This window comes from Sarcophilus harrisii, chromosome 4 (genome assembly GCF_902635505.1).
Source record: "Sarcophilus harrisii chromosome 4, mSarHar1.11, whole genome shotgun sequence".
In the NCBI taxonomy this organism is placed as follows: Eukaryota; Metazoa; Chordata; class Mammalia; order Dasyuromorphia; family Dasyuridae; genus Sarcophilus; species Sarcophilus harrisii.
The window spans coordinates 90611316-90637461 of NC_045429.1; the positions used below are offsets into that span (position 1 = coordinate 90611316).

The 26146-nt window shown below is 36.4% G+C and overlaps 1 protein-coding gene across 3 annotated transcripts in view; it reads left to right on the forward strand.

Annotated features, from left to right (window-relative positions):
* The first annotated feature begins 211 nt into the window (after positions 1-211).
* Positions 212-26146, forward strand: part of NEK7 (NIMA related kinase 7) — a 167742-nt gene continuing 141807 nt past the window's right edge. For 2 of the 3 annotated variants that reach the window (XM_031937092.1, XM_031937095.1), the window contains exon 1: positions 452-532. Coding sequence is in view for 1 of the 3 variants with exons in the window: in XM_031937096.1 (XP_031792956.1) it covers positions 252-519 (268 nt within the window). In the remaining 2 variants the exon portion in view is untranslated. Of the gene's footprint in view, positions 533-26146 lie in introns of all 3 variants that reach the window. The other variant, XM_031937096.1, reaches the window with a different exon arrangement.

The window sequence follows — 26146 nt, forward strand, 5'->3', positions numbered from 1 at the left end:
GGTGGAGACAAGCTTAAGCAAGGACATCCCGAGTCCAGCACCCTAACCCTTTGCTCTAAGTCTTGCCGGGGCCTCCACAGGTGAGCGCACAGCCAAGTGCAGGCTGGGACTCCGGGATGGCGATGAGGCGCGTGCTCGCGCAGGGATCCCGCGGAGCGGGGCGGGCCGGGGTGGGACGCGCGCGGGGGAGGGGCGGGAGGAGGAGGAGGGGCCGCAGCACCGGCCCCGCCTCTCTCCTCGGGGATGCCGGGATGTTTACACTGCTGACAGCGGCAGCAGGAGCAGTACGGGGGAGATGGGCCGCCGCTAGTGTTGCCCTCGGGACGCTTCTCTCGGTGCGCCAGGCAGGTGCCCTAGCCTGCAGCGTCTGGAAGGGGCCGGCGGGGATTGAGGAGGCCCATCGGCTCCGGACCCCGCAGCCTCAGCCCCCGGCCCCGAGCGGGCCTTTCTCAGGCCGCGCCCCGCAGAGCCTCTCCAGCTACCGGTGTCGGGTCCCACACAGGTGGGAGGAGGGGAAACGCTCAACTTCCTGGTAAGAGTGCGGCGAAGGAGCCAGGAGAGCCCGGGCCGAGGGACGTACGGGGACGAAGCCGGGGGGAGGGGGTAGCGGCGCCGCTTCGAGCCGGGGCGGGGTGTGACCACCCCGCTCCGGGGGCTGCCCCTTTTTTTTGTGAGGGCCACGGGAGGGGTAGTTGCGGACCTCGGTAACGGTCACGGGCTTCGCCGGCCCCACCGTAACCAAGAAACTTCGCGGCCACCTCGGCTCTGGTGGCAAAGGCGGAGGAGGCGGCGGCAGCGACGGCCGCAACAGGTCGATTGGTTTCCAGACCGAAGGAACTTGAGCGAGGTCCCGCCTCCCGCCACTCAGCCGACCTCCTCTCATTGGCCGCATCGCTTATGTTTCCTTCGAGGATTGGTTAGGACCAGCTGTCAGGGTTTAGCCGCGGCCAAGTCTGGAAAGTGAAGTTTGTTGGGGGCGGGGAGGTGCGGGGGAGGAGAGTGGAAGACGGGGGAGAGAACTCGGTCTTGGGGCGAGCGCTGAAAGGGGCCGCGAGCCGTAAAGTAGGGGGTGGGTTCTGGGTGTAAGTTAATGTGGGAGGGGGTGTGTGGGAAGGCCCCAGCCTGAGGGATAGAGGAGGGTCGGGAGCGGGACCGTAACCGGGCACCCTCGCGATATAGGGCCGGCTCAGAAATGGGGTGTACGTGATTTGGAGGGGTTGGCCCCGAGCTGTGACCCTCCCTTCCTCCCACCGCCTGCCCTTTCTTTCTTCGTACTGTACTTTGGGAGTTCCAGATGTAGAAGCAGTTGTTTTCCTCGCTAAACTATAGTAAGCCTTTATTAATATGTAGGAGCGTGTGGGTACACACATACATGTATATATATATATACACACACACACGTGTATATAGTCATATATACACACATACACATATATAGGAACACTATATATAAAGAGCATATATTTTTATATATGAAGAATATTTCTCTTCTTAAATATATAATAGAAATACATGGAGAGTTTATATGTATACCCACACAACATATATGAATACATTAGGCATGCCACAAATACAATATATAAGTAATATATAGACCTATCACATAGCCTGTGTCAAGGCAGAAAGATTACACTCATTTTTCTTTTAAAAAACCTCGTTTCCAGCCATCTTAATAAACCTTACTGATTTCAGGAAATAGTGGCGATTGAAGGTCAGCAATGTACTAGATATATAAAAGGGTGGTTGATTATTCTAGTTCTGAGAGGACTTATATGGAGGGTTCACATGTTCATTCATATGAAGAGGATTGTATATAGGGTGGCCTCCAAGTCCAAATTTTAATGACCCAGGAATTCGAAGTTTTTTCCTTAATAGCCTCAAAATCTTTATTGTAATTTAGGTTTTAGTCCTTAAACTTCATTAGCTTAAAGTGCACTGAATCTTTTGGGGCACCCTGTATAAGTTATTAAAACCTATAATTTCACTAAGAATTTTGGACTACTCTGTGTACACAGCAAGCCTGCAAAGATTTTTCATTCTTAGGGGAGGCAGCATATTGTGGTAGTTGTAGAAAGCAGGGTATCTTTCTTTTGTGATGACTGTAGGTGATAAGTTTAAAATACTGAGTATGTCATGTATGTTTTTAAAAGCCTGTAATATGCTCATTTATTTTGTTCAAGACAATGTTTTCCATGTTTTGTGAGATACAAAGACTAATCCCTGGATTTAAGGATCTGAACCAATTTTGTTGAGGAACACAATGCCCTCACTGCACATGGTGGCACTTTAGCAGATATTTTATAAATCCATATTGAATTGACCAAACGTGCAAAATATTAAATAATTTGAGATTAATGTTCTAGGAGTTTAGTTCAAGCTAAATGACACAAGGCATAAATACTCAGTTCAGTTGAACTTTGTAAAATAATTGCCATAACCTTCTTGACTTGAGTAAGAAAGTGATTAAGACACAGTGTGTGTTGGGAGAGAATCTATCCTGGAGTTGGGGGGAGGTGTTACTAAAAATGGGGGGGGGGAATGAGTAAAACTGAAGTTAATTTGTGTGTAAGAGTTTGAAGAATCCTCGCATCTGTTTCCAGTGAGCTTCGAAAAATGCATAGTTTCTCTCTCAGTTTTCTAATTAGACATCCTCCATTTAAAATAAATTTCATTATATATTGGAGTACATGTGAGAAGTAATTTTGGGGGAGAAGAAAAGAAGAACAGCATCTGTTGAGTACAAGAAATCCCATTCTGAAAATGTTTCTTTGCTTTGGGGAAGGGGAAGGTGGTATGACTACATCCCCCACAAATCCCTGGGGCTGTTTGGATACTGGCTTCACCTATCTTTAGCTTTGACGGGTTTTCCAGTCAGTTAGGGAAGATTTCCAGAAACTAAACTGAAATGTAACAATATATATAAAAGATCTGAAATCTTTTGATTTTGAAGGGCAGGGGGTCAGAAAAGGTCAAGGTAGTGGAAGGAAAGGGATAGATGGCAAGTCCTCAAATGTTCCTTTCGATAACCTAATAGAGATCTAAAAAGCAAATTGAAAAAGGACATTAGGCGTTCGATGATTTTGTATGTGCTTCATATCATGATTCATTTACTTCTTTTTTATGATTGATTTAAAAAAATTGAGGTTTTATTTTTTGGTCAGAAAACTAGTCTACTGTATAGTCTATTCAGCATATTTATGTGTGATTAAAGTTATTTAAAAAACATATATATGCAGAATGTCAAAGTATATATCCTACTTGTATTTTCTATGTTAACTTTAAGAAATTTACTTTTAAAAGTGTGACTTAAAAAAAATCAGTATTTTATTTTAAAGAAAGTTATGAGTTCAGGTGAAATAGTTTAAAATGATCTTGAGTAATCATCAAATTTCATTTTTATTTGCATTTTAAAAAATCTGAACTACTTTTTTGATTTATTCAAATTCAGTCAATTTCTTACCCTCTTCCCTCTCTCCCCATTTTTTTTTCTCCTTTACACCTTTTCCAGGATGGTTAATTTTAAGTGTCTTTTTTCCTATATTAATAAAATAACTTTTGTTACAAGAATGAGCAAAGCATCTCTGGTACCCTTGTTGGCGTGTAGCTATGAAGAGGGAGCTGAATTTGAATTTGACTAGTTTATACATTTTCTTGCCCTTAGTGGCTTATGTATAGTATTACATTTTTGAATATATTTTGCAATTACAGTTTAATTATTTGAGCCAAATTGTAGTTACATTTAACTATATAATTCGTTCCCTCCCTTGTACCCTTGATGTACTTGGCAACACTGCAGACATTCAAAGCCCAACTCTTATACAGATGAAGGAACTAAAGTCAGAGGATTTGGTGTGCTCAAGGTTATTATATAGGTAGGGAGATAGACACTCAGAATTTGTATTCAGGTCCTTGGGTGCTTGATGTGGACCTCCGTGTCATGCTACATCCATAGTCAATAATTTGTAACTATAGCAAAATATTCTGTTGTCTTTTGCCATTATATTTTCTGAGGAGATTCATACTTGAGTAAGGTGATCAGAGATCAAGATGTTTGTGGTTTAAGAGCATTTTATGCTGTTTCTATAACAAAATCAAATTTGTTTTGCTATTCATTAAGCTAGTGTTTTGAACTGCCTATTTTCACTAGTATGAATCCTTCCAGATTTTATTTTGCTTTTTATTTTTTTAAACAAATGCTGTTATTTTCCTGGAAAATGATTTTTTTTCTTCTTACTATAAAAATGGGCTTAAACAGATAAAAGTGATTATATTATTGATTGAAATATAGGATAGCTCTGAATAGAAGCCATCTCTCTTTAAATGGGGAGGGGGAAAGACAGCTGAAAAAGAGGATTCCAACTGAAGAAACTTCCTTCACCAATGCAGAGCAATGTAAACTCTGCAACTTAAGTCTAGTGACTTGACTAGTGTCAGAACTCCAGTATGCATCCAAGACAGCATTTAAACCTGGGTCTTCCAGATTTGAAAGCTTGTTCTCTATCCACTATACCATAGTGTCTTTAACTGGAAAAAAAAATACACAGTATTAAAATATGTATTTAAAGTAAACATTTGTGTACTTTCTATTAAAAATGTTTTCATTATCACTTTCTTCTTCATTTTCCTACCTTTGTCTTTTTATTATTGTCTTTTGGTCTTCTTTCCCATTCTTTATGATTCCATTGACCATATAGTATATCAGGTCTTTCTATTTTTCCCTTTCTCTCCCAGTCTGTCCAAGTTCATGTTTATTGTTTTAATGATATTCTCTATCAATCTCATCTTCTGCTACACTCTTTTCTTTTTTGTCTTCAGTTTTTCCCGACATCAGGGACTTTTCCAGTGAGTCTCATATTCTTATTTCATGGCCAAAGTATTTAAGCTTCACCTTCAGGTTCAATATTTGACTTTCCAATAGTAGTTTCTGTAAAGGGCTGAAACCCTTAAAAGATAATAACTATTAGCATATGTTTGGAAAAATGGCCCTTCTTACTATTCCTTGTGACTCCATCTTTTGGTGTATACAGATAATCATAGGAGGGATTAGAGGGTTGAATGAAACAAGCCAGACTTCACTTTGCCGAAGTACAGAGAGGAGAAAAGTGTGGAGATTCTGAACTCTAGATCCTTGGCAAAACTCCTGGCAGTTTTGTCCATCTCCTTCACTTCTCCCCCTGAAGACCAAGGACTTTTGCTTATTCTGACTCCGGTTATTCTTGAGGTCTCCAGGGAGCTAGCCCAAACTTTACAAGCTTCAATTAATTTCTCGAAATATTGACTGATTTAAATCTCTCTTCTGAGATTTTCAAAAGTCTTCTCTGGTACTGTGATTCCAAAGCATCTGATATTTAATGTTCAGCTTTCCTTATACTCTACCTCTCACAGCCATACATTGCTACTGAAAAAAATCATAGTTTTAACTATATGGACCTTAGTCAGCAAAATGATGTCTTGTTTTTTGTTATGGTGTCCAGGTTTGCCATAGCTTTCCTTCTAAGGACCAAGCATCTTTTAATTTCATGGCTGCAGTCACCATCTGCTGTGATTTTTAAACCCCAAGAATATAAAATCTGAGTGCTGTTTCCATTTCTTCTCCCTCTGTTTGCCTGGTAGTTGTGGAACTAGTTGTCAGTATCTTAATATTTTTTCTTTTACTTTTCAGTGTAATATAGGTTCTGATTCTAGCTCTTCCAGTTTTTTTTACAAGTCAGATTTGGGTTAAAAAAAAAGTGGACTAAATTCTGAACAATTACAGTAGTCAGTTTGGAAGTAAACTTGTTAAAAAAAAATTACAAAATTCCTTTCAGGCTTTGTTTCTCTTGATTTGTTTTTTAGTCTTTGCTATTTCAAAAATGTAGAGTGTAACTACAGCTGCCCAAAGCTCCACAAACATCTTGTCAGCCTTCCCAGTTTTATCCAAATCCAAATATTTATCCCTTGGAAAATCTATTCAACAGAACAGGTTGAGTTTAAATTTGCTACACCAAATACTTTTAATATTTATTTAGAATGTTACTAAAATATATAAGGTTATAACATGTTTTATAAGTGGGATGTATGACGAGGGTTCAGCTTGAATTGATTTCTTACTGATTCTTTTTGGTTTGACAGATCCTTTTGAGCAGACAATAACTACCACACTCCCTGGTAAAATTTCCCCAAAACAGTTAAGCAAAATTACCCGTGATAATTGTGAGAGAACTCCCCCCCCCCCCACTTTTGTAGTTTACTGATTGTTTTTCCTTTTTTGTAGTTTACTTAATGTTTTTAGAAAAGAATAATTGTGTTTTAACTTCAGTTATTTGGTACTAGAATTAACTTGTATTTGATCTCAGTTTTTGCCTTTAAATATTTGTTGTAATTTATAACTTATTCTTTTGGGCTCTGCTTTATTCATTCTGCCTTACATCATAGTCTTCTTCCCTGAATTCTTAATACTCTTTATTTCCTTATGTACAATAATATTCCATTATGTTCATATTCCACAATTTGTTCCATTCTCTAAACTTTGGGCATATATTAGTTTTGTAATAGTATTTTGGTATTATAAGTAACATTATAAATATTTTTTGCTTTCATTAAACTCTTTTGTTAGGTAAATCCAGCTAAACAGGATCTCTTGGTCTGAGGGTATGATTTAGTAAAATCTTTTTTTGCACACTAAAATTTAAAAATCAGTGTTTTTACAAACATGTTATATTTGTATAATATTGTGTATTCTTAAACAATATTTAATAATATTTGCCATGTGTTTTAAGAATTAAACTTTTTTTGAGGATACATTAAATTTCTATTTTTTTACTCATCTCATTTTTTTCTTAGGATGTTTGAATAAAATGAATTATGGCATACACTTCATTTGACTTACCTTCTTGCATATTAAAGTTGTAGATTAGAATTAACAATTTAGTATAGAAACAGCCAACTCATAGTATTACAACTATGGGACTATAATAAAACTCTGAAAACTGATTTATCGGCTTGATGTGATTGTTATTCTCAAGGGTTGAATAAGTCTTCTGTCATCTCTAATTATTTCTGATTCAAAGAGGGAATTTTGAATGTAGTGAATGTATTTCATGAATGTTGGTTGGGGAAGAATACAATTGGCCAAGAAATATCCCTTAATTTTTAAGTAGTTTGACTTTTTTTCTCTTTTTGTGGTGAATCAAAGCTCCTGACATAAACTTTTTAGGTAGTGAGATTAGGAAATTTCTGTATTAACAATCTGAAATGTTAAGTCCTGTAATTTATAAGTGAATAAAACAAAATTTAAGTACTTTATTTTAAGTAAATCTTAATTTCCTGTCACCTAATGGAAAGTACCTTTTCCTAATGCTGTTTGTTTTCATGTGACTTTTAATAAAAATAAATTGTTAGGAAACAGAAACAGGTCTAAAAGGCTTTTTCCTTTGGTGTTTTACTTTACATGGAGTCTGTAGTCTTTCTTTAGGCAGCTGGGTGTAAAAGTAAACTTCTGGGCTTGGAATCAGAAAAATGAATTCAGATCATGCCCATTCACTTCTATGTGTATCTCTGGGTAAGTCCCATGATCTTGTTTGCCTCAGTTTCCTCATCTATAAAATGAGTGGAGAAGGAAATGGAAAATCACTTCATATCTTTGCCAAGAAAACCTCAAATGGTAAAATAAAACACAATTGAAAAAATAATCTTTCTTTCTTTCTTCCTTTTTTTTTTTTTTTTTTTTAAGCAAGGAATGTATAGAGCTCTATTTCTAAAAATACAAGTAAGCATTGCCAAATGAACTAAGTTCAGAAGAAGGAATTAGATTAGTTTCTGATGCAATATTATGCATGGTCTTGGCCACTTTTAGCCACTTGCCTTCTACTTTTCTAATATTGGGAATTTACTGATATAGTTATTCCAAGTCACTGGTTTGTTACATAGTTTCTATTGTTTACAAACTTTTTAAACATTGGTTAAAGTTGGTTGTAAAAAAATCAGGATGAATATCATCCTGGATGTCTAAAGATAATGACAAGTTGATGAAGTTAAATTTCATCATTCCTCATTATTTTTTTAAAAGTAATTTAACTTCTGGATTTGAATTCAGGACTCCTGACACCAGGACTAGTACTTTATCTACTGAATCACCTAACTTCCTTCACCTATTTGTTCACTTCTGATGTAGTGCTCTGTGTTTGGAGTCAGGAAGGCCTTGAATAGTGTAGAAGCCCTTACTAGTTGTGTGACAATTTGCATGCCTGTTGTCTGACTGTAAAATGGGCATGTTTTCTACCCTACTAGAGTTGTCATGGAGATAACATAAGATAATACTTAATGAAGATAATACTTGTAAAGGGATTAGCATAGCATATGGGCCATGCTTACCAGTGCATGGTAGGATGCTTTTATAACCTTTCCTTTATCCCTTCCTTACTTTCTATCTTCCCTCCTCCCTCCATTCCTTACTCTTTCTTCCTCTTTTCTTTCCCTTCTTTCTTTTTCTCCGTCCTTCTCTATCCTTTCTAGTATTTTCATTCATGCTTCTGATTTTCACCCCATATTGAGTAGTTGAAATACCTTTTTGCTTCTTGTTGCCAATTGTAGGCTCTTTCTCTACTACCATCATCCATTAACCTCTCTTCCTTTGAGATTCATACTATCCATATTTATCATGATTCTAGTAGCTGTTGTATACTTACTTAGTGAGTTCAGTGCCTAGCTCCTAGTCTTTTTTCCCCACTTCTTGCCCTCATATTTGGGGACTTTACTGTAATACAGGTACTCTTTGAAATGTTATGACCTCCCAATTCATCATTCTCATGAACCTCTTGTTCATTTTTTTTGTTAGGCATACTAGCTTGTTGACTGGATTAGTTTTGATTGCAAAACCGCAGCCACTCTAAAAACATGTATACAGCTTCAACTTCATTAAGGTGACAATTCATTTGTCAGTTTGTTTTGCTCAGGGTTGCTATTTGAATGCAGTATCTGCTAAGATTTCCCTTAAAAGCTATTTGTCTTTCAGGTCTACTGGATTTTGGGTTGTCTGTAAGTATGCTCACATTCCATGTACCGATGGGGAATGAAGTCATCTTTGTAGTACATTTTTTTGCGTGAGGTCCATGCTTGTTGTGATTATTGGATCAGGGTTAGATAAGTACACAATTGTTAGGGCATTTTTTCTAGCTCCTTCCTCACCTTGCTAGAAGGTGAGCAATGTGATCCTTAAAAGGCTGCTCAGACTACCCAGGAGGCTGCCAAAATCCACTGCTGCTTCCAGTGGGAAGGTGCTTCTATGGTCTGGAATGCCCATATGCAATATTGTGATTACAGCTCTCAGTGTATTCATATCTACTGCTTGTCACTTGCCTGGTGCCACAGGACTTTGAGATAGATAGAAAGGTAAAATGGTATGGGTTTTACCTTTTGATTTGTGTCTAGATTGGATTTAAGTGAGGCAGGTTGCATGAGGTCATCTGCCTCACTTTTTCTTCCACAGACATCACAGTCCATTGGCAGATCAGAGTGAAGACGACTAGTGATGGCTCAAGAAGCAGTGGATGATCTTGCTGTCTTTGATATCTAACTGAGCTCTAAGTGCTCCATAGTATTGACTTCAGCTGTCTTCATGGCCATTGGAACAGACTGTTCTCATCTGCCCATTCCACCAGGGGATGTCTTCACATGGTTAGGATAAGTACCTAGGGAATTAGAGAATTCACTGAGAGGTTTTAGATCCTTCATTTACTCTCAATTTAGTTCAGCCCATCTACTTGAAATGGTTTACTGTGGTGTGACCATTATACATTCCGTAGCTTCTTGGAGCCACAAGTCAGAGTTAGGTGGATTGGGTGGACACCAAAAATGGAAAACAGCATTGAAAAAGGGTTGGCAGCCCTCACATCAGAGGTACTTGTCTTTCCTGAACATACCCTTTACCCTTTTCTTTTATCAGAACATAAATAGAAGAAGAATATTAACATGTTTAAGATTATTTCCTTTTCCTTTCTTGTATAGGTACCTAATAGGTGGGGAAATATACACTGTGCAGTGAAAAGTCATTAGCAGGGTTCCTGAGTAATTGACTTCTATATAGTTTATTATAATAAAAATTGGCTGTAAAACTAATAGCAAAGTTTTATGGTTTCAGTAATTATTTTTAATTTTCACTTACTTGGAAATGGATTTTTTGCTTTATTAAATTAGAGATTAGAGGTTGGAGAACTTGTTAGTTGAATTTGTTAGTTGGCTATAGTAGCTGCCTAAATGGGTGATAATGAAGGTTTTTATTACCAGTAGTGGTAGTGGGAATAGAAGTGGATGTGAGAGATATTACAGAGATGGAATTCATAGTATTTATTACATATGGGAGTTAAGAGAGCATGGAGAGTCAGATACCACCAAGATTTTGAGTACTAAACACTCTTTCAATAGTATTATGGACTTCAGAGAAAAAATTAAATTCGAGAATAAGTTTTTCTTAGACTAGAGTGACCATGGAAAGTATTAAAGAGAGATGGGATACAGGCAAGACCTTGATAGATGGTTATGCTTTTTTAAAGTGAGGAAATGGCTTTTAAGTAATGCAGTGTAATATGGACAAAGGAACTGTGATAGGAAATTAAAAGGGGGTCTGAGGAATGTGAGTAAACAGTAGTCTGGAATACATGATTATCATAGGTCATTAGTGGGATATAAAGCTAGAAATCTGCCTTTGGAAAGCCAGTATTTTTAGTTATAGGCTAAGGTTATGTTTAAGATTCTGCCAGCTAGTCTTCAGCAATATGTAAATTGAGAATTACCAGAAAAGCAGGCTAATTTTTGAAGAGGCAGAGGAACTAGAAACCAAATTGCCAACATTTGCTAGATTATAGAGAAAGCAAGGGAACTTTGGAAAAACATCTACTTCTGTTTCTTTGACTACATTAAATCCTGGACTGTTTGGATCACAACAAAATCTGTCAAGTCCTCAAAGTAATGGGAAAACTAGATCATTTTATTTTTCTGTGGAACCTGGATTCAGGTCAAGAAGCAACAGTCAGAGAACTGAACATGGGACAACTGTTTATTTTAAGATCGGAAGAAAGGTAAAACAAGGTTGTATCTTTGTCACCTTATTTATTTAACTTATGTTCAGAGCACATCATGTGAAATGCCAGGCTGGTGAATCAAAAGCTGAAATTAAGGTTGCTAGAGAAAATGGCAACAATCTCACATTTGTGGATGAGGCTACTCTGAGCACAGAAAATGAAGAATTAAGTAATCTCTTTTTTAGTGATACCTAAAAGCAAATTAGAAGAACAAAGGATAGTCTGACTTTCATATCTATGGAGAAGGAAGAAATTTGTGGCCAAGGAAAAACTAGAGTACATTATGGAATGCAAAAGGATAATTTTGAGTTAAAAAGTTTTTGTGCAAACAAAACCAATGCAGACAAGATTAGAAGGGAAGCAGTAAACTGGGGGAAAAAAATTTACATTTAAGGATTTTGATAAAAGTCTCATTTCTAAAGTATAGAGATAATTGACTCAAATCTATAAGAATACTAGCCATTCTCCAATTAATAAGTAATCAAAGGATATGAATGGACAATTTTCAGATAGAGAAATTAAAACCATTTATAGTCATATGAAAAAAGTGCTTTAAATCACTATAGATCAGAGAAATACAAATTTAGACAATTCTGAGGTACTCACAACACACCTCTCAGATTGGCTAAGATGACAGGAAAAGAAAATGATGAATGTTGGAGGGGATGTGGGAAAACTGAGACATTAATACATTGGTGGAGTTATGAACTGATCCAGTCATTCTGGAGAGCAATTTGGAACTTTGCCCAAAGGACTATTAAACTGTGCATACCCCTTTGATCTAGCAGTCTCTCTACTAGGCTGGTATTCCAAAGAAACAATAAAAAAAGGAAAAGGACCCATATGTGCAAAAATGTTCATAGCATCCCTTTTTATAGTGGCAAGGAACTGAAAACAGTGGATGGTCATCACTTGCAAAATGGCTGAATAAGTTATGGTATATGAATGTTATGGAATATTATTGTTCTATATGAAATGATTAGCAGGATGATTTCAGAAAGACCTAGCGAAATTTATATGAACTAATGCAAAATGAAGTGAGTAGAACAACAACAACAAAAAAAAACATTGTATATAGCAGCAACAAGATTATACGATCAATTCTGATGGACTTGGCTCTTCAAATTGGGGTGATTCAGGCCAGTTTTAGTGGTCTTATGGAGAAAAAGCCATCTGCATCCAGAGAGAGGACTGTGGTGACTGAATGTGGATAACAACATAGTATTTTCTCTTTTTTTGGTTGTTGTTTGCTTAAATTTTATTTTCTTTCTCATTTTTTTCTCTTTTTGATCTGATTTTTCTTGGGCAGCGCGAATTTATTTAAGGTTTTTATAATTTATTTATGATTTTGTTCCAATGGGGCAGAAAGTGGGGGAGGGAGAAAATAGATTTCTGTTAAATAAAAAATTCTTCCACATAGCAGAAACTAGTGTTTTATAAATATCAAAGAAAACCATTATATAAAAACTATAGCATCAATATAGATGAAATTTAGAACATAATAGAAAAAATTGATATGTAAATCAGGTCAATCAATAATAAATACTCAGTATGACAAAATCACATTAATAATTCAGGGTCTGAATAAATAGTTAATATTTCAATATTTTTAGTGCTATTTTCTTGATTTTACTGTTTTATTTAAATTAAACTGACCACAAGGCATTTTCTTAGTTTTAGTTGTCATTCTTTTTGTTTTTGTCTCTTTCAAAACCTGTCTCAAATTGTAAAGGTTTGAGTAGGTAGGAACATTTTTTCCTCCAGTCTTGGGACTTTTGTCTTTTATTATTGTTTTCTTTGGAGGGGGTAGAGAGTTACATTTGGAATTTGAAACTAACATGGTGACTGACTTTGGTTTGTTTTCCTCTTGGCAAACATTGATTTTTATTTTGTGTTTCTAATGGTTTTGAAATAAATAGCTTTTGTTTACTACTTTTTTGCAGTGGCATTATGGATGTTTTCTTAGCTGTGGGAGTAGTTTTTGTTGTTCCTGTGGATATAATGGCAGAACATAGCTCTTTGAAAGCTTGCTTTTTTGTCTTTGTTTTACATGAGTACTTTTATATCTTTAAAATAGATACTCACTTGATTTGACAGCACAAACATATTATTTTGAAGATCATTTCCATACTAGTGAAGATGTTGGAACAAAGTTGGTTGTACGTGTTACTTAAACATACTCTTCAATGATACATACTTAAAAATAAATTAGTGTCAGTGCACGTACATTCTTTTGTTCTCATGTTCAGATTGATTCTAAGAGAATGTAACCTTTCTTTTTGACCATGAAGCATCACCCAAGAGGAATGGCCTTAGAAAGTTGTGTGATAAATATATACCTGTTTGTAATATTCTGAGTGACAGTGCTGAATTCTGAACATTTTGTGATAGATCCTGAAGGATTAGTTACAACTGGTGAGGGAATAAAAAATTGGATGAAAAAAGCTGTGTTGGGTAGTGCTTTTATCAGGATTCCAAACAGTTCGTTATATATTGATCTGGATCAAATGAAAGGGGGAATACTTGTTTAGTTTAGTTGGTGTTTTGGGGAGAGTTGGGGGGGATAATGGGAATAGAGTTGTCCCCTACTTTTGTAATTTCTTTCTGAAGCTCCAGCAGTTAATATGTGCAAGGCTCTGTACTAGACCCTGGGGATCCAAAGACAAAAATAAGAGTCCTTGCCCTTGAGTTTATGTCCTATTAGGATTGAATGCAATATATACCCAGCCAAGTATATTTCCAAGAAAATTTAGAAGGGCAAAATCCTATTAGGTTGATTAGTAAGGTTTCCTAGAAAAAAACAACACTTTAATTGAGTCTTGAAAGAAGTTATGAATTCTGAGCGGCAGAAGTGATGAGACCGTATTATAAATATGGTATTGTCTATGGGAAAAGTCAGGAAATGAGGTATTGAGTTCAGGAAATGACTAATGGTGCAGAAATCTCATTTATACTATTAATTTTTTTCAAAAATAGATTAGTGGTGAACTTACCTAATTTATGTATGAATTAGTGGAATATAAATTAATGAGTTCAGTGCACTGAATTCTTCAGAAAATAAAAGAAAATTAAAAGAGGTGAATTGGTCAGGAGCATTACTTATTGGTCCTGGATATAACATCATATATAGATTTAGATAAGTTGCTCAGGCTTTCCAAAAATACTTCTTTTGTTATTTATACCTTTCCTGGAAATTCTTTCCAAGGAATAATTTATAAACAACTTTTAAGCCTAGGAAAGAATACTCTTTTCTGTTTGTCCCTACTCTTCTGGCTATTGAATAAATAGTTGACATCTTACTCTGTCTAGCTTGCTTTCAGTATATCATTGAGCCTTAATTATTGCATTTGATAATGAATGTACTTAAATGACTAATGTATAAATCATTATATAAATGCAAACTATTAGAAGCTGCTCATGATTACAGTGGATATAGCATTGAATCTGGAATCATGAAGATCTGTCTTCAAATTTGACTTTACAAACTTACTAGGTGTGTGACCCTAGGCAAGCCACTCAACCTTTGTTTGTCTCACATTTTCTCAGCTGTAAAATGGAGATAATAATTGGGGTTGTGAAGGTCAAATGAGATAATGTTTGTAAAAAGTGCTTAGCACAATGCCTGATATATTGTAGGCATTCTAGAAATGCTTATTCAATCCTTTCCCAGTCCCTCACCATCCCCCATCCATCAATGTGTGCATTTATTATGTTTTTTAAATTGTCAATACATTTGATTAGATTTCATTTGCAGACTACTATATCAAGTTTGATTATTGAAATGAACAGATTTTATAATGCTATTATGCTACTTAGTAGTTATATTTTTTAAAGATAACTTTCTGCATTAGCATTTTCCAAATAGTACTTTAAAATAATATTTAGGAAGCTTAAATAGCCTCTGTGATTATTTCAAGCTTAAAATAAGCATTATAGTTTTCAAAACAAATTTATTAAACATAAAATTTACCCCTCTCCCTTTGAAAACCCCAATTGTAATTTTAATTTGAAAACATGGGGCTTTTTAAAAACTTTCTTATTATTAAAGGTTTATAAAAAATTTAACTTTATCCAGGTTTTTTGAAATTACATTATTTTGAAAACACAATATAAAAGATGATAAGATAGGGAATAGAATTTTGATTGGTTGGTATCGGGGAACTCTCAGGGAAGTAAATTTCCTGGGGAGTAAAATCAAAATTGTTCAGAACTTGAGAAAATAACTTGCTTAGTTTCACATAGCTATTATTTGCAGAGGTGGGACTTAAACCCAGGTCTTCTGCTCTTGAGGTCAGCTCTCTAATTACTGCCACTTTTTAAAAATTCATTTCAGTCTAGGTAGTCATAGTTGTATTTTTGTTCTATTTGAAATGTACAAGTTGGTTGTTTACATTTAGAGTAGTATTCCTTTAAAAAATAAATTATGCAAGCTACTTGTAGTTTTTTTTTTTCTGGAAAAGTTTCTTTATAATTTTTTCATTCATTCATTCATTTACATATTTGCAGTGGATTTATTCATTCATTTGTTTGTTTGCCATTGGAATAACCAGAAAGAGGATTGATCAGAATTTAATTGCTTTCTTTTAATGTGTGGAATGCATGATCCAGTACATGTAGTTCTAACTTAATTTTCTCTTGATTCTCTTAGTCTCTTTAGTGCAGAGATTTTATAATTGGAACCATGAATTAGAAATTTTCTCTTATTGAGAATTGACTCATTGACTCATAATTGTTGACTCATTGACAATAATTATTGACTTATTGACTCATAATGTAATTTTTTTGCACTTTCACATTTTGAAATGCTGTGAGATAAACATTTATAACAGCAGGCTCTAGGGATTAACATGCGTGCTTTCCATCCCATTGCTACCACCTATTATTTCTGATCTGTTTCTTATATTTTGTGGTACACTATAAGCAAATATAGCAGATTCTTCCTTTATTGTCTCTGAAACAATAAAAAAAAAAATCATTACTAGTAACAGAGGAACAACCAAGAGGACTAGGAAGAGGCCTCATCTCTTGATTCCTTCCTCCCCAACTCTTCTGTTTTAATGCTGCTTTGGGAAATTAAAAAAAAAAAAAATTCTCAAAGATGCTAATAATTGAATCTTTATACAAAAAAAGATTGAATATATATTTCATAGGAAAACAAATTTAGGTTTCTTTACTCCTCGTCATTTCTAGTTACCTTGTAGTTTTGAAATAAGTTGACACTTTTTTTCTCTACCTCTTATAACTAAATGCCTGAATGTGGATTGGAATCTTTATGTATCTCTTGTTCTTATTTGAATTGACTTGAAGGAACTTATAGAAAAGAAAAATTAGGAAGAGTATGATATTTATCATGAAGTATTTGAAGTGCTATCTCAAATATATATATATTTGAGATAGCACTTCAAATACTTCATGATATATGAAATGTATATATATATATTAAGAAGAGAGATTTTTGCTTATCCTCAGATGTTGAGAGAATCAGGAGTAATGAGGGGAAGCTGAGAGAGAGGCAAATTTAGGGTTAACAGAAGGAAAAAAATTCCTAACATAGAAGTTATCCAAAAATTGGTTGAATTGCCAAGGTTGATAGTGAATTATCTTTATTGGACTGGCCTGAATAATCATCTATCAGACTGGGTATGATGTATATGGGATTCTTGATCAGGTGCAATATATACAATTATATACAATATACTTTGTATAGACACAAAATCCTTTCTCACTCTTAAGATTCTGTGGTTTGTTGCCAAGTATTTTGAAAATTTGTGTATAAATCGTATTTTAGAATTGAGTACTTTTTATATAGCTGTTACACATGTGAATGCTGCCATAGAAGGTACTCTGTCCTTCTGGAGAGGATAAACCTTATCACTTAGGCAAGCCTTTCTCCAGTCTGCCTCTTTTGGTTTCTAATGGCATATTGAGATTAAATCCAGCATACTGTTTCAACAATTGGTTTACTTTTAACCTATGGGCAATATGATGACACTCATTGAGATCTTCTTTGTTCTGTTATGGATTTGGTATCAGATGAAAAATTATTAAGAACAAAGCTTGGAGGCTCTGATTAGGAATATTCTAACAAACAGGGGTTTGTCTGTCTTGCCCTAAATTAAAATTTGTTATTTCCTGATAACCTAGATCTTCTTTATATTTCATGCAAAATCAGCTTATAGGAAATAGGTAAAGAAGTAAGCACAAATAACTATTGGACAGGTATGAGGAGAAATTGAGGAAAGCGTATAAGTTTTGAAACTTTAATCTTTGAAAAGGCAATTACAACTGGCAGCTTCCATCTGAATTAGCCATTGGAGCTAGGCCATACTCTTTTAATCTCTCTCTTGTCTGCCAAAATTCAAGATTTCTTGCAGTTTTTCCTTTCAGCTGCCCCCTCTAGCTCCTCTTGCTGTCAATTTTCCATTTAAATTCTGAATATGGTAGTGGACTTTGTTTCTCCACTGTTGTTTCTGCTTAGCTCATAAAGTGCCTATTCATTTCAGTGTGTTTTTTTGGAGACTGTCAATCTCTTTAAAAGTTCTCAGTCATGAGCAATTTGGAACTATGCTCAAAAAGTTATCAAATTGTGCGTACCCTTTGATCCAGTAGTGCTTTTACTGGGCTTATATCCCAAAGAAAAAAAAAAAAGTTCTCAGTCATAAAGTCTGCCTTCTGGCTCCAAGATTTTGATAGTCCATATTTCATTCTCAGGCCTATTATAGCTTTATGCATGGGTGATTTTACAGCATTGACAATTGCCAAACCTTTTGTTCCAATTTTCCCCCTTCTTCCCCCCATCTCCTCCCCCAGATGGCAGGTTGACCAATACATGTTAAATATGTTAAAATATAAATTAAATACAATATAAGTATATATGTCCAAAGAGTTATGTTGCTGTACAAAAACAATCGGACTTTGAAATAGTGTACTATTAGCCTGTGAAGGAAATCAAAAATGCAGGTGAACAAAAATAGAGGGATTGGGAATTTTTATGTAATGGTTCATAGTCATCTCCAAGAGTTCTTTCACTGGGTGTAGTTGGTTCAATTCATTACTGCTCTTTTGGAACTGATTTGGTTCATCTCATTGCTGGAGATCGCCACATCCATCAGAATTGATCATCATATAGTATTGTTGTTGAAGTGTATAATGATCTCCTAGTCCTGCTCATTTCACTCAGCATCAGTTCATGTATGTCTCTCCAGGCCTTTCTGAAATCATCCTGTTGGTCATTTCTTACAGAACAATAATATTCCATAATATTTATATACCACAATTTATTCAGCCATTCTCCAATTGATGAGCATCCACTCAGTTTCCAGTTTCTGGCCACTACAAAGAAATCTGCCACAAACATTCTTGCACATACAGGTCCCTTTCCTCCAGAAAGCTATCTTGAACACTATATTTTAATCCACTCCAATATGGAGGCTTTAGAAAGCAATCGTACATTTTGTCATCTCAATTTGGGGGCTCTAGAAAATAGGACATTACATTGAGATGTGCAGACTGCTGACTGGCTGACTGACTGAGACTGCTAACACAGTCTGGGAGATTGAAGGAGACAATAAAGACTTTGGACTTTATTCCTGACTATTCTTGTGGTGATTATTCTGCTGAAACCAAGGCTGGTCCTGCGACCTCCAGAAAGCTAAACAGAACATTACATTTTGGTGCCCGAATGTGGATGTGAGGATTTACATTCAGCAGTCTGACTGACAAGATTTGAATTCATGGAAACTGAGCGGATGCCCATCAATTGGAGAATGACTGAATAAATTGTGGTATATGAATATTATGGAATATTATTGTTCTGCAAGAAGTGACCAACAGGATGATTTCAGAAAGGCCTGGAGAGACTTATATGAAGTGATGCTGAGTGAAATGAGCAGGACTAGGAGATCATTATACACTTCAACAACAATACTATATGATGATCAATTCTGATGGACCTGGTCCTCTTCAACAATGAGATGAACCAAATCAGCTCCAGTAGAGCGGTAATGAATTGAACAAGCTACACCCAGCAAAAGAACTCAGGGAGATGACTGTGAACCACTACATAGAATTCCCAATGCCTCTGCCTTTGTCTGCCTTCATTTTTGATTTCCTTCACAGGTTAATTGCATACTATTTCAAAGTCTGATTATTTTTGAACAGCAAAATAACTGTTTGGACATGTATAGTAATATTATATTTAATTTATACTTTAACATATTTAACATGTATTGGTCAACCTGCCATCTAGTGGGAGAGGTTGGGAGGAAGAAGGGGAAAAATTGGAACAAAAGGTTTGGCAATTGTCAATGTTTAACATTGCATGCATATAACTTGTAAATAAAAAGCTAAAAAAAATGAGGAATGTAGTGGGGAGGGAGGAAGGGAGAGAATCTGGAACTGAAAATTTTAAAAATAAATGTTAGCAAAATATGTTTTACATGGGGAAAAATAAATAAAAAAGAAAGACCCAAAAAAAAAAAAAAAAAAAAAAAAAAGATCTGAGTTCAGTGGAGAAGTCCCTGTGACCTGGAAATAGGGTGAGTACAAAAATAGACAAGCAAGAAACTTTGGTAAGGACTACACTAGTGTTTCAGCTGAAATGGCACAAATGCTTAGAGAAGAACCTTCCCCACCCCAAGGGAAGTGTGTAGAATGCATAGTTAAGCTAATAAAAAACCAAGGTTTGATTATAATTTGGAAGCAGATCATTGAACTTTTAGAATCCCATTAAGGTACACATCTCCTTGGTTTTCTGAGGAAGAAAAATTAGAGCTAGATAAGTGGAAACTAGTGGAAGAGCAACTAATTGAATATTACAATGATAATGGTCCTGATTCAATTCCTAAAGAAACATTCTATATATACAACATAATTCAATTGGCTTTAGAGAATTAACATAAATTTTAGAATAAGGAAAAAAAAGAAAGAGGAGGAGAGGAATGGTACTGACAAAGTAGCTGAAAAGCATGAAGAATTAGACAAGAAAGGAGTTAAGTACAGTGCTGATGAAATTAAAGAGTGTTGTGCTTCACAGAGGAGCCATTAGGGCATTTCCCATCCCTTGACCCTCCCCCCTCAATTTCCCCTTTGTGGGTGGAGGGAGGAGGAGGAGTGAGAAGGGCAGTGACACCATTAGCACCATCCATGCAGCAGCTTTGTCCACCCCTATGACATGATTAGAAAAGGCACTAGTTAAAGCTAAAAAAGGACAAGATATATAAAAGCATAGCCTGTGATTGAAGAATCTGATTCTTCAGGTCAAGCCGGGAGAAGATACATTCCTTTTGATCTGGAAATTATCAAAGATCTGCAAAGGGTTGTACTCTTTATGGGACTACATCATCTTATGTTAAGATGATATTAGAGAATTTGACTTTTAAAATTTGAACCCCTAGTAATTGGAAATCTATAGCAAGGACATATTTAGAACCTGGACAAAACTTGTGACATTTGGAGTTTAGTGAACTCTGTAGACTACAAGACCAACGAAATAAGCAAACTGGAGTTAATATACCAATCACCTTTGAGCAACTAGCATGTATAAGTCATTATGCTGACACGTTAGTGCAGATTAATTACCCTTTGATAGCATATGAGCAAATTGCTGCTGCTGCTGCTGCTGCTATCAAAGTATGGGGCAGCCTTCCAGGAAAACAAGATAGAGGGGAAGCCTTCTTGAAAATAGAGCAAGGTCCAAATGAATCCTTTGCTGATTTTGTGGGACGTCTTCAGACAGCTGTCATACAAATTGTTGGTGAAAATGCAGTAACAGGAATAATGATGAAACAACTTGCTCTACAGAAAATGCTAATGAGATTTGTAGAAGAATTGTATTAGGATTATACAAAGATGCTCCTTTAGAGGAGATCATAAGACATTGTGCCCCAGTGGGCACAAATGTCTTTTATACCCAGGCTGTGATGCAGAACATGGGAAGACAGGGTTCCTTGTAGCAAGGGGCTTCCAGAGAGACTCGTTGATGCTTTCAATGTGGCAAAGTAGGGCATCTGAAAGCTCAATGTTGGCATAGAGATAGAGTGAGAAGATGGGGTGAGAGAACAAGACCCAAAAAGTATGTCCAAAATGCAACAGAGGCTTCCATTGAGCATTGGAATAGAGATTGACTCAGGGAAATAGAAAGCGAGGCCCAGCTCCAGGGCTCCAAGCAAAACACAGGTGGGGCATGATGGCAGCTGAGGTTACACCCATGGAGTCTTTAGGAGTTCAGTACTCTGACATGATCAATCGCCTGAAATCAACCTGATAGGAGAAGGGAATTACAATTGGGGAGAATATAGGTTTTATAACCTGGCAGAAGGGCAGTGTCCATTGTGAGCAGCTCCAATATAATCTCCAGGTGATATGGAGAGATCCAGAAACTGGTGAATGGAAGGGACTAGATAGGTTAACTGCTTGGTGGAGAAGGTTGCTTGTATCTCTATAAATGGAGAAGGAATCAGATGGGTGCCAACAAACTATTTGTATTGTCCATCAGAGAGAGACAGAAAAAGAGAAAATCCTCAAAACAAAGGAGAAACCTCAAGAAACCCTGGGTGGTTCCATCTCTGATTACATATGCCACTGAAAAAGCATGACAAACCCATTATGTTTGACAATGACTCATGAACATCAAAAATTGTTTATAAGACTGTTATGGAACTTCAAAACCTACAGGAATCATTGGATTCCCTGAGACATGATAAGATTGTTGCAGGATAATAAATTATTGCATGACTTCAAAACTTGCAGGAATCATGAATTCCTTGACACATGAATTAATGTACAATAGATTGATTTTGGACTATCTCTTGGCTGCTGAAGGAGGTATATGTGTGATTGTTATCTATATAGCCTCCTTTTAGGACTTAAGGACATGTATAATTTCTCATGTTGATTCATATTGTTTGTTATATCACAACTTGTATGTATAATTCATGTTTGTTAGACCACGTTGAGCCCGCACTGGCTGTGGGAAGAGGCATCACTACTAGCCTGTGTTATATTACTATGTACTTGTGTAATACCTCCCATGCTGATGGATTTATGTATTCCTATTTCAAGTGAGACCTTTCAGAAACCTGCTAACAAAATCTGGTTTGACTACCTACTTCCCTTTGTTTTTTTCATCTCCATTCCTGAGACATCAGGGAGGGCGTGATCACCTCCTTTTTGGTGTTTTCACCCCCCCTTTCTGAGATGTCAGGAAGGGCATGATCACCTCCTTTTCCGTATTCTCACCTCCCTGAGAAGTCAGGGAGAGTGTGACCACCTATGTTCTAAAACAAAAGAAAGCAGGTCAAAACTCTTGAGAAATGTACTTGAAACAAGGATTCTTACAAGGTATTAACTCAGTGGAATTGATAAGACAAGGGTTATCTAGTTTAGTTTGGTGATTAATAGTTCTCTAGTTCAGTATGATTGATTTAATCTTATAACAAATAATGGTTCCCTAGTGATAGAATGATTGGTTTATACTTACTAAGATAAATTGATTTAATTGTAATAGAGTATATAAACTGGGGACAAACTCAGCCACAGGAGAGAAGATTTGACCAGCCCCTCTGGTTGCTCTTCCTCCTTCATCACTTCTCCATTAAGACCAAAGACTTGGGCTGTTCCCGAGATCCTCCAGAGAGCTAGTCTAGACACATTTTAATCTACCCCAATGTGGGGGCTTTAGAAAGCAATGGTACGTTTTGTCATCCCAACTTGGGGGCTCTAGAAAGCAGGATGTTATATTTAGATGTGCAGACTGCTGACTGGCTGGCTGACTGAGACTGCTGACACAGACTGAGAGACTGAAGGAGAGAATAAAGACTTTGGACTTTATTCCTGACTAATTTTGTGGTGATTTTTCTGCTGAGACTGAAGCTGTTCCAAAGGCCCTCCAGAAAGCTAGCCAGAACATTACAAAAGTGGTTCTGGATTTGTGCAGCTCATGTTTATGATGGAATATAGCTTCTAAGGGAGACAGGAATAATTTTAAGTTCCCCTGGCCATAGGGTGCTTTTGTTTTAACAATCTAGTTAGCAATCCTGACTTTGAAATCTGATCCTGAGGCCCTCTGATCTAAGAATGCTGTTGTTCTATCAATGACTTTAAAAGTTTTCTGGCCTAGGAATATAATAATATTTCTTCCCTTAAACTGTAGGGAAGATGTAGAGGGCTGAAACTCTTGAGTCATTGCACTGAGGTCAGTTCAAGCACTTAGGGTTAATTACCGATTGGACAATACTCTGTGGGCATGTGCTTGGGGAATGGCCCTTCCCACTATCCTGTGCTGGCTCGATAATTGGTGTATACAGAGAATTGTAGGAGGGACTAGGGGGTGGAGTAAGACTAGCCAGGGTCACTCTCTGGACAGGAGACGATGCAGGAAGGTTGCAGAGATTCTGCTTCCATCCAATTCAATCCTACCCCTAAAAACCAAGAATAAAGACTAAGGACTTTTGCTTATCCTGACTCCGGCTGATTCTAAGTTATCCAGGGTACTAATGCGGTCATCAGTGATCCTGAGCGTCTCTAACTTTTGTTCTCCCAATCTTTTCTGTCAATGATTCTAGTCTTCTTGCTTTAGGGTAGTTATGAGTTTGCTGATCAGTAATAACCAAATTCCCAAGATCACTCCTAAGTTTTACCTTTAAAACATAGAATTGGCATATCAATGACATGAAAAACTAGATAAAGGTATCTCCTTTCTCCAGGTTCCCTTGCTAAATTCATTGGAATTTTACCCACTTCAACTGGCATTATAATTATAATAAACTTTGCCCCTTGACTTGGATATGGGTTCAAGCCTGCAAATGTTTTTAAGACACCCAGAGATACTGGTCTGTGATCCCCAACCTCTTGGGTTCCCTTCTCAACCTCAAAATTTCTATAATTCTGCTTTTCTTCTGGAATATAGCATCTTCTTTGATATGGATGTGCCATGCTCAATCATCCTGTGCCAGAATTTTTCATGTTTTAGAGTTAATATTTAAATTCTTCAGAGATGCCTTGACAGTGTCCTTATACACCATCTTCTGAATACCACATAAGCACTTTAACGTTGTTCAAGTTCTCCATAAAATAGCCTTATGGGTAAGGGTGCATTTGGCATTTTGATAGGTATGGTTGATAAGTGATGGATAAAGAGCCAGTAGGTGAAAAAACACTAAGATGAGAAAGTGAATTAATCAATAATAAAACTGATAGAAATAGGAGGGAATAGCTTTAGAGCACAAGGGGAGGGGTTGAATTTAAAAAAACAAGGGTTATCTATCTTTTTCTGGCTGGTGGAGCTAGAGAGGATTCAGTGAATGAATAATAAAAGGGTTTTTGAGATGTATAGTTAGAAAGGAGAGCTTGTCCCTTGTAAGTGGCCTTTGTTTTCATTATGAAATAGTAGGAGGAAGGAATAATCCTTTGGTGAATGAGAGGGTTCAAGAATTGAGGTGTAGGAAGTTTGAGAAGAAAAATTTGAAATTAATTGCTGTGTAGAGTATGGTTGAGAGCCAATTAGAGAAGTCACTGTTTATCTGGTTGGAGATTAGATAAGACAAATTTGTAGTTTTGATTTTCTTTTGGAGCAATTATCAGTATGAATAGGACTTGCTAAGATGGAAATAGAAGTAACCTCTGGCATTTAGCAAGATATTATTAGGAGGCCAAAGCAAGAAAGTAACTGGTATAGATTGAATTGTTCAACCATGGGTAAAAGTTGTGAATAGAAGGAAGTCAGCCTGGAACAGGGGTGATGGACTAGTACAACAAGGATAATGTAGACATTATGTTAAGATTTAAGAATAAATTGAGGAGAAATTAAATAGTGAGAGATATTGACTGTTAAGAATATTTGATAGGAGAGAGGAATTTCTGAGTTCTGTGTCATAGAGGTAGAAGAATTATGGGTGAGCGATCAATGTATGATCTTCTTAATAGATAGGGACTATACTTCAGGGAGGAAGAAAAGGAAAGACGGGAAGAAGGAAGAAAAAAAGAAAGAAAACAAACATTTATTAAGCTCCTACTATCTTCCAGATACTGTATTAAGCACTTTATAGATCTCATTATATCTTCACAACAACCCTGAGAGATAGTTGCTATTTTTAATCTACATTTTCCAGAATCACCTAACTAATGAGTGTCTGAAGTCAGATTTGAATTTAGGTTTTCCTTATTCTAGAATCAGCTATCCATTGTGCCACCTAGCTCCCTCCGGGAAGAGAAATAATGTATGTTATAAGTTTAAGAGGTTGATGAAATGCCGGTGATAAGGTGATGAAAAACCAGGGTATTTGAAGAGACATTAATGCATGCATACACATGCATATACACACACTTAAAATGCATGTATATTCTTATATTGAAGTCCTTAAGTAGTAGAGAAGAAGACTGAAAGGAGAAAGAATGAAATTGATGTGGATGTTAGTCGATAATTGTAATGTAGTGGATAAAGATGGTTGAATTTGTTCTCAGAGCACTTCAAAATTCCTGAGTAATGGATTAATTTGGAAGTAAGGTTGAAGAGCAAGAGAAAGCCTTCTGGTTTAGCATATGTTGAGAGGAATAAAGGACAAAAAACCAACCAGTTCTGCAGGAGACATGAATATTATTTGAGTCAGGCTTCTGTTAGCACAGGATAGTAGAAAAAGAGTGAAATAAAGGGATTCAGTCTTAAAGGGAAGTTTTTAAAAAATAAAGACATAGTAGAAATGGGAGTATGGAGACGTATAAGACTTAAGTAGATAGGGAAAGGACTTGTGGAGAGATTTAAAGACAAGTGAAAAGTCTGCCCTAAAGAAGTTTTACATCCTAATAGGGAAAACTACTTTTCTAAGGATTAAATATGTACATGATAGTTATAAAGCAAATACTAAGTACTTTTGGTAGGGAATATATTGGAAATGTGCTTATGTGTGATTGTGGGAATTAGAAAATACTTCATGTAGAAGGGGCTGCTTTAGTTGTATCTTGAAGCAAATTCAAGAGGTTCAGGTAAGAAGAAAGTGTATTTTAGGCATGGCAAAATATCCAGTGCTGAAGCAGGAGGATGGTAGATAAAAAAGTGTTGTATCCTCAGAAAAACAAGAAAGCAAGTATGACTG